This window comes from Sorghum bicolor, chromosome 1 (assembly GCF_000003195.3).
Source record: "Sorghum bicolor cultivar BTx623 chromosome 1, Sorghum_bicolor_NCBIv3, whole genome shotgun sequence".
NCBI lineage: Eukaryota > Viridiplantae > Streptophyta > Magnoliopsida > Poales > Poaceae > Sorghum > Sorghum bicolor.
The window spans coordinates 60,694,790-60,704,114 of record NC_012870.2 but is presented as its reverse complement, the minus strand read 5'-3'; the positions used below and the strand labels follow the sequence as shown (position 1 = coordinate 60,704,114).

At 42.4% G+C, this 9,325-nt stretch overlaps 2 protein-coding genes across 2 annotated transcripts; both read left to right on the top strand.

Moving 5' to 3' along the window:
- Positions 611 to 1,727, top strand: LOC8063170 (probable glutathione S-transferase GSTU6). The gene is made up of 2 exons (XM_002467572.2): positions 611 to 1,042; positions 1,146 to 1,727. Exons 1-2 carry the CDS (start codon positions 716 to 718, stop codon positions 1,536 to 1,538), a joined length of 720 nt encoding a protein of 239 aa, XP_002467617.1. The 5' UTR covers positions 611 to 715; the 3' UTR covers positions 1,539 to 1,727.
- On the top strand, positions 5,812 to 7,282 carry LOC8062885 (probable glutathione S-transferase GSTU6). Its single transcript, XM_002467571.2, has 2 exons — positions 5,812 to 6,174; positions 6,691 to 7,282. The coding sequence occupies exons 1-2, from the start codon at positions 5,836 to 5,838 to the stop codon at positions 7,084 to 7,086; spliced, it is 735 nt and encodes a 244-aa protein (XP_002467616.1). The 5' UTR covers positions 5,812 to 5,835; the 3' UTR covers positions 7,087 to 7,282.

Below are 9,325 nucleotides of genomic sequence, written 5' to 3'. Positions count from 1 at the left end.
ATCCAAACATTAGAGATCAAGTGAAGAGAGCTTATTTGTTGAAGGGCCCAACCCAACCTATTGGTCATCCTTTTCCTCGCAAGCCTGAAGGCAGTAAAGATGCTAGGGGTTTAATTCAACTGGCATGTTCATTCCTCGTCACTAGAATATGCAATTTGATTTTATTTTTAGAGTTCAAAAACATCAATCATGAGATTGTGACATGGTTTATGGATACATTATCAATTTGAATGATATTGTCTCTTATGTTTTATATAATTGCTTCGCGAAAAAAAAACTAGCAGTACAAAGTTCGCCATAGGTCATTTTTCGTCCTGGATTCGCCACTGCCTGTTACTCTCCTTTGGTCAAGGACGTGCTGACGTCACTGTTTTTGCCGCAGTGACAGGAAGTCAAGAAGAAATACATCGACGATGACGATGACGTAATTTCTCTTCGAAGTTGGATTGGAACGGGCTCTCGGGATATTGCTCAATGATTTACTTGGGTCCTTGTCCAAGTAATAAAGGGATTTTAGGTTGTTTCAACATCAGAAAAATGAAGTGGGACAGTCAAACAAATTATAGTAGCTGTCGGTGTCGCTACTATCTTGTGGAGGCTGTGCCTCTGAAAGTTATCTCGGCCTGACTCTGTTCCAGCACTTCCCCAAGAATATATTAACCCAACCGAAACACAAAACAAGGTGGAATTTTGTTCAGACCTTGAGGCACCAGCAATGGCCGGAGGAGACGAGCTGAAGCTGCTGGGCATGTGGGCGAGCCCGTTCGTCCTGCGGGTGAAGCTCGCGCTCAGCATCAAGGGCCTGAGCTACGAGTATGTAGAGGAGGACATCTTCGGCGGCAAGAGCGAGCTGCTCCTCAAGTCCAACCCTGTGCACAACAAGGTACCCGTGCTCATCCACAACGGGAAGCCCGTCTGTGAATCGCTGATCATCCTGCAATACATCGACGAGGCCTTTGCCGGCACCGGCCCGACCCTCCTCCCTGCTGACCCCTACGAACGCGCCGTTGCTCGCTTCTGGGCCGCCTACATCGATGACAAGGTACGAAAAGAAAACCCCGTCTTCCAATCGATCGCATCAATTGGCTGCGACATGGCCGGTTTCGTTCATAGATGGGGCAGGCATGCGTGATGTGGTCGTGCAGGTGCTGGCCGCTTGGATGCAGGCGTCCAGGGGCAAGACGGAGGAGGACAAGGCTGAGGGGAGAAAGCAGTGGTTCGTCGCGGTTGAGACGCTAGAGGGAGCGCTGAGGGACTGCGGCAAAGGGAAGCCCTTCTTCGGCGGCGACAGCGTCGGGTTCGTGGACGTCGTGCTCGGCGGACTACTTGGGTGGGTGCAGGCAAACGAGGAGGCGTTCGGCATCGAGTCCTTGGATCCGCAACGGACTCCGCTCCTGGTGGCGTGGTCGGAGCGCTTCGGCGCACTGGAAACCGTGGAGCCTGTGATGCCCGAGGTGAGCAGGCTGGTCGAGTTGGGCAAGATGGTGCTGGCCCGTGGCCGTGAAGCGGCGGCTGTGGCAGCTGGTGCAAGCAACTGAAAGTTATTGTTCTATCGAACTAGATTTCCCATGTGTTTCAGCCTTTCAGGCGTTCAGCTAGTGTTGAAGAAGAAAATAATGCAACACACACAGCTATGCCACGTGTTGCCATTAGTCAGTTTGTGCGGAGGAAGTTTGCAATTCGGATTTTGTCTTGACCTGTAACTTCAGATGTATCCGTTTGGTTCTTTTTTTTTTTTTTAAGAACAGGAGGGGTGCATGGGGGCGTCTCTACTGGAGATTTTATTCAAGCGACCCCGGAGGGTTACAAAAAGCAAAACAAAACACAGTTCAAATAAAAAAAAAAAGGAGAACAACAATAAACTAAAGAAAGGGGGGAAGGGAGTGGATACAAATCCATTTAGGATACAATAAAGAAGGAAAGAAAAAAGATCAGAACAATTACACAAGCTGCTCTAGCCATATTTCGATCTCAGAGAAATAATTTTGCTTTGCCCTCTAGAGGAGTTGCTTGAAGTTGTCTTTAAATATTTCCAGGCAACGAAGACAGTCCACTGATGATCCTTTGAAGATAACATCATTTCTGGCAATTCAAATGCTCCAGCACATGACAATTATTACTTCCATGAAAAAACTGATATTAAGTTGTGCTTTGAGGCTCTGTAATCTCTGATATGCATCTGGTTGACTGATGATTGTCAGACCAATAAGGCTCCAACAGTTTCTGTCAAAGCTAAGAGGACAGAGAACACAAGAAGGAATTGACATGTGTCTTCTGTTGAGAATGTTGCGTGTACTGAGTCTGTCTCTAATCAAGAGCCAAAAAAAGACCTTATGCTTATGTTGGCATGATCATTTCCAGAGCCATTTGAAGCATGGGTGAGTCTGTTCACTTCCAATTAATTGTTTGTAAGCCCTCTTAGAGGAGAAGAAGGAGGCATTACCCCAAATGTTAGGTCCAAGAATCTGAGCCTTGATTATGCTGTTGTTGTTGTAGGAGACTGGACGGAAGGTGGAACTGATGAAATGCTTCAACAGAGAGTGGGAGTAAAAACATGTTTAGGAGATCAGCATAGGATTTAGCACCTTGCAAAGAAATGTTGGGTTTTCTCGTGAATGAAAAGAGCTCAGGGAATGCCAAACTTAGGGGTTGACTGTGTTAAAAGATATTCCCCAATATAGTCTAGATAAGTTTGTTGGGATGAACCTAGATATCTAGGATATCGGTTCATAGCTTGTAATCTAAGTTAGAGGTTGTTAGCATGCATAGTTTGTTGTAATCTTTTCTTGTACTGTAAGCCACGTAGGGGGCTGTTCCCTACCTACTTAACACGCAGCCGAGACACCTGAGAAGGTATCTCATTCAACTATCTTTTACAGACTGTTCCATCCATCAAGCCACATTAGGCAAGAGGAGCCATCATTAGGAAGAACAGTGGCCATATCTTTGAATTTATGTAGAAGCTTGAGCAGGTCCCTTCACCAAAATGATCTTTTTTTTTTATGATTAGGGAGCCTGCCATTAGAGTAATGTTTTTCCCAAACTAACTGAACCCATGGGATGTCGGCCTTATTGAAGATTTGTGGAAGTTTTTTAGCAAAAGAGCATCATTATGGGACTGCAGGTCCAGCACTCCTAGACCCTCATCCACTTCTGTTGGTTTAGTAATTATTTACTGAATGAGAATTGTATTTTTAATTTGAAAGCTGAACTTGTCAGACGGATAGCTGCAAAAATCAAAACGTAGGAATTCTTAAGCTCTTCAGTCGTGAAAAAATGAAAGGTAACCCCCTCACTGGACGTAGGGCATCGTTAGCCCAAATCAGCATAAATCTTCTGTGTCCTTCTTGCATCACCATCTGAGTTAAGAAGCACGCTGACTCGTTACTCGTTAGTGTCTGGACCCCGAATCCAGACACCGACACAAGAGGTAGAACTCGGTCATAACTAATTTTTAGGTGCCTATCTGTTATGTAAGGGGTCTATTGGGTAGTGCTGTTAGAGATTCTCTAATCCCCGTCGGTTTTTAACGGTAACCCCCAGCGTTTTTCCTTCCTCTATATACAACCCAATCTACATGGAATTCTCTAAATCATATTTGTCTTTTTGTGCGTTTCCTCCATACATCAATGTAAAATATATTTTACTTTAAAAATGTCAACATTCTCAAATTTTGAATTATATGTATTTTTACAAAAGTTGACATGTATTGATATTAAGACTCGGATTAAGAATTATGAATTCACGACGGGGTGATTGTTCAATTTTTTGAAATAGTATGTCACATTCATTTTAGGGGCAGACCTAAAGGTTGATTTGGTTGGGTCTGGCCCATCGATCCATCTCCCAACCCACAACCAACCCAACAAAAAAAAACTGCCTATTAAACCTTTTGTCTCCACCTGGTTAGACCAATCTTAATAGGGTTTCAGTAGAGTTTTATGAGCATTAAATATGCTGATGTGGCACCATATTAATGAAGAGAAAGATGATAAGAGTTTTATAGGAGTAAAGAGAGTTTCCTAGAAATGAAACTTTTCTGCACAGTTTTCAAAATATAAATGCGTCATAAAACTCCCACTGACAATGACCTTAGACCGAGACGAGCTCAATGCCTAGGCGACAACATGGTACAAATAGAAGTGAGGGTGGCATGAATAATTCTCTCATCTAATCCGAATATAGCTTCTACCATTATCTATGCGGGTACCGATAATGTGACAAATCATGTGCAGATAAGGGTAGGATATGAAATTGGTAGAATCCGTTGTATATGGATTATTCACAAATATTTACGGATTATCGACATATCCAGTGTATGCAAAACATGCCTCCGTGCCATATACCATTCGTGAAGTTTGCTTCCCTTAGGGCACTCATAGTGCAGACTCTATCATAGAGTCTAAAAATATTTATTATCTCGAACAATGTGGATTTATTAGAGTCTAAATAAGACTTGGAGTCTTATTTTTTCTACCTCTTTCTTCAATAAATATGCTGCCACATCAGTAAAATATCATAAATAATATATAATTAATTGTTTTGGACTCTATGATAAAGTTTTGCACTGTGAGTGCCCTTATATTTGTCATTCAATTTAATAAAAATTGCCAACTAAAATTCTACATCATTTACAATTGTGAGTGGCAAGAAACCAACCTTAGAGTAATACAACCTTCACAATTTGGGAGCTTCATGAACAATATGTCATCTAAATAAAAAAAGTTAAGGATGATCTCCATCACATTCATCTCAATATTTTGGAAACAATATAAACAAGGAAACAATTAAAGTATAGCATATACATACTATGGTACTAACTGTAGAGTAAGCAGTGTGGGCGCAACCTTCAAAAATCTGGAGCCACCATAATCAAGGAAGCCGTGTTCATCATCCTTTGAAAATTGAAAGCCTACATGAGCAAAATGGTGGAAAACGGCTACAACAATGGTGAGGAAGGGTGGGAGAGTCACAAGTAAAGAAGTTGAGGGAAGAATTAAGACGAGGATGTAGAAAAGGGGTTTTGTTCAAAGGGTTTTCACTGTCGGATTGTCGAAATTAGGGTTTCACTGAGGATATGATTTTGTAAGCTGCCGCACGGCGTTGTAACCCAACTCTTGATAATAGTGAGGAGTATTTGTTGGCTAGCCCCCGTGGTTTTTCCCCTTCGTATTGGAGGAGTTTTTCATATTAAATCTTATGTCTTCGCTATAATTTAATCTTGTGTTATTCGTTGTTTATTCGCCGTCATTCACAACAGAATCCTCCGTGTACATATTTTTTTTGTGTCTTCATTGTTGAACTTGGTTTCTTCTCCCAACTTTACACCACTTGTTGTTCTTATTGACATTGTTATCTAAATCACCAAAAATACTAAAAAAACATGGCATAGTCTATGTTTGTTACAACCTCAAGTGAACATTAAAATTTAAGACTAACAATCATTATTTACTTCAAAATAATTTCACAAACCCATCTGTTGATACCTTTGGCCAGCTGCACTAATCTCCTCCGTCGCTCAAGATGCACTGATCTCTGCATTAATGATTCACAGAGCTAGGCAGAGGATTTGCTTCCTTCTAATGCTAGCTGTTTTCCGATGATCCAAGAGCCATCTCAGATTGTCACTATCCCACAGGAATAATAAAAAGTGGCCGAGCGCGGGAAATCCTTGTCATCAGATAAACAACGGCAAATGCAACGCAAGCATGCATCTCGGGTATGCAAGGATGAGATCACTTTTTCACCCCAAGCAGCATGTATATATATAGGCATGTCTCAAGAGAACAGCACAGAGGAACAAGGTAAATAGAGCCAGAACAAGGAGTAGAGAAAATGGCCGGAGCCGGCGAAGGTGGTGATGAGCTGAAGCTGCTCGGCAACTTGACGAGCCCATTTGTTCTGAGAGTGAAGCTCGCACTCAGCTTCAAGGGCCTGAGCTACGAGTACATCGCAGAGGACCTCCAAAACAAGAGCAACCTTCTCCTCAGCTCCAACCCAGTGCACAAGAAGGTTCCCGTGCTCATCCACAAGGGTGAGCCTATTTGCGAGTCACAGGTTATCGTGCAGTACATCGACGAGGCCTTCCAAGGCACCGACGGTCCCTCCCTCCTTCCTGCCGACCCATACGAACGTGCTGTTGCTCGCTTCTGGGCCGCCTATGTCTTCGACAAGGTAGACCATCATCGTGCCATTCATGCCTTCTTTTATGGTACCGGCCTATTCAAAATTTCGGTGAAATCTTACGAATTTCAGTAATTTCGGTGTTGGTCGAAAAAGAAATCCGAAATTTCGTTATGTACTAATACATGTGCTATATAACTTTAGATTTATATTTTCTATTTTTTATATTGCATATTCTTCTATTCAATAGATGTGTAGTCATAACTTATACTGATATTTGTTTACGTCTATTTTTTTAAAAAAACATACTTCATATGCTAGTCTTTAAAAAAAATCAGTGAAATTTTCACTTAATTTCGCAAAATTTCCACTTAATTTTTCGAAATTCGGTAATTTAGGTGGTGGCCGAAAATTTTACGATCCCAAATTAAAACCTTTACTTTTATATATATATATATATATATATATATATATATATATATATATATATATATATATATATATATATATATATACACACACACATGTTTCCCTCCCAAAACATGACGGGTGTGTGTGCCATTGCAGCTCCTGCCCGCGTGGTTGCAGTCATTCATGGGCAAGACGGATGAGGAGAAGGCGGAGGGACTGAAGCAGACGTTTGCGGCGGTGGACCAACTGGAGGCAGCCTTCAAGGAGTGCTCCAAGGGTAAGCCCTTCTTCGGCGGCGACAGCGTTGGGCACATGGACGTCGCGCTAGGCAGCCTGGTCCCGTGGGGGGTGTACGCCGGCGAGAAGCTCTATGGCTTCAGGCTCTTCGACGCCGCGAGGAGCCCGCTGCTGAACGCGTGGTTGGAGAGGTTCGCCGCGCTCGACGCGGCCAAGGCGGTGCTGCCAGACGCCGACAGGCTGGTCGATTACGCCAAGATGAAGCGGGCCGAGGCAGAGGCAGCAGCTGCTGCCGCCGCCTCATCGAACAACTAATAAACTGGCTCGGCAACGTTACCAACTTTGGTCTTTGGGTCGGAAAAAGATTCAGATATCTCTGAAGAATATAAAATTTTGGTGTCTGTGTCAGTGATGAGAAATAAAGAAGTTTTGAGCCTGTCTACGTCGCTTTCTAGCCATTTTACGTCGTCGCCTAGCAGCTGGGACTTGGCACATGCAGTTTGTACGTTTATGGTCCTTTTTTTTCAAATATGTAAAAGTTTTGTGCATCTTTTATATTAATATCGATAAACATTGAAAGTTACACCGATAGGCTACGAACATGGTACATTAAAAAGTGTTAGTGTTATACAATTGACTCTGCCCTCACTAACAGAAGCATATTATAGACTATTACTTACTAATCATGCTACGTAGCCAGCTTCCGTGCCAAACGGTCAGACGTGCTGGCTCTTGGACAGACTAATTGGCGAACGTTCATGTGATTCAAGATCAGCGATCGATTTTCGGACACCTTAGACTTTCTTCTTCTGGCAAAAATAAATTCTCATACTTTCCGTTTTTAATGGTGATGCAGACTCATGCGATTTGCTCTGCTCCAGACTCCCCTCTTCTCGCCTTGTTCGTTTGGCTGATAAGCGATGTTAGAAAATACTATTGACTGATTTGTTAAATAGCTGACTCGATTGATAAGCTCAAGCGAACACAAACTATGAAAAAACAAAATATTTTTATTCAAAATGCTATAACTTCTAAACGGTGTATCCATTTTAAATTCCGTTTGCACCGAGACGCATGCTTCCACGTAAGAGAGTTGGTAACTTGGTTGTGTCTCCATATAAGAAAGTTGGTAACTTTGGCTGTGCTCAACACAAGACACCACGCGAGGCACTATCACCGTTACTCCCTCAGCCGAATGAGGGCTGAGGGAGCAACGGCGATAATGCTTTGCGTGGTACATTTGTGGTACACATTCACATCATCTTCCAATTAATCGGTACTCATCCTCTGTATCTGCAGTAACAATGATGGGTAATAGGAAACCACAGAGGTTCCGAGCATCTCACGAAATAATACACGCAGCTTGGTGGATTTGCTTACTGTGTTACGCCACCTACACTACACTCCACCCAGCCCAACGACGACCTCGCCAAGTCTGAAAGCCTCATCTTACTTTCTGAAGGACCTCGCCTTGTTTGACCATTCTTTCCTTTTTTTAGATAATGGATAAAAAATTATCCGGCCTCTACATCCGTGGATGTACACAGCCAAGTGTTACAGAATTGGGGAAATAAAAGAGAGAGCCACAGTCTTATAGATCGACCAGGACGCTAGTTCAAACAATAAAAATGTTTCCATCCTTTATTGGAAATCTCTAAAGCAATTATTTCTAATTTCTTGCTCATTATTGAGAGTGCGTCCTTGGCTGACTCCTCAAACTGCAGCTGTGCCCAAGACCGTAACCAGTATGCTCCTCTGAAGATTACCTGCATAATAGAGTTAGATTTTATTTGATTAAAAATAACATCATTACGGCATCTCCAGATAGCCCAGCAGAAGGCCGCCACCCCAACCCAAACCAGATTTCTAATCCTTTTATTTTGATTAGTTAGCCAATTACCGAACATGTGGCTGATTGATCTGGGTTGGGTTAGATTAGTAGCAAAAAAAGATGATCCTCCAAAGCATTTTGGAAAGGGGACAGTCTAGGAACAAGTGTCGGATAGTTTCATTCCCATTACAACTGATGCACTTCTGACTCCCTTTCCAATTTTTCCTGGCAAGGTTATCTTTGGTTAGGATAACTCCCTTTTGTAAAAACCAGAGAAAGATTTTAATCTTTAGAGGAATTTTCATCTTCCAGATCTTCCTATGACGAAAAGGCGTTTGTGTATCTATAAGATAGAGATACATAGAGCCGACAGAGAACAACCCTGATTTGGTTAAACTCCATCTGAAATAATCCGACCCTTCCACCAGTTTGACATTTGAGATCTGTGCTACTAAGGTCAACCACTTTGTAAGATTATTACCCACCAATGCCCTTCTAAAAGAGATGTTTAGGGGTGAAAGCCCAAGTTTGGTTTTGATAATTAATGACACCAAGTTGCTAATGCCTTGTGCTTAAGTGATTTGAGTTAGGCATAGCAATACATGTGATGAAGGTGCATGGTGGCATGGAAAGGTGGCCACATGATTACAAAGAGACGAAGCATGATGTGGAGATCATGATGACATACAAGGGAGAAAGTGAACAAGGCAAAGGTATAAACAT

Bases quoted from the DNA above. Each gene is read 5' to 3' on its own strand.
- LOC8063170 (XM_002467572.2), top strand. From the start codon at position 716: ATGGCCGGAGGAGACGAGCTGAAGCTGCTGGGCATGTGGGCGAGCCCG. The intron at 1,043-1,145 runs GTACGAAAAGAA...GTGGTCGTGCAG, and splicing joins CCGCCTACATCGATGACAAG to GTGCTGGCCGCTTGGATGCA.
- LOC8062885 (XM_002467571.2), top strand. From the start codon at position 5,836: ATGGCCGGAGCCGGCGAAGGTGGTGATGAGCTGAAGCTGCTCGGCAAC. The intron at 6,175-6,690 runs GTAGACCATCAT...GTGCCATTGCAG, and splicing joins CCGCCTATGTCTTCGACAAG to CTCCTGCCCGCGTGGTTGCA.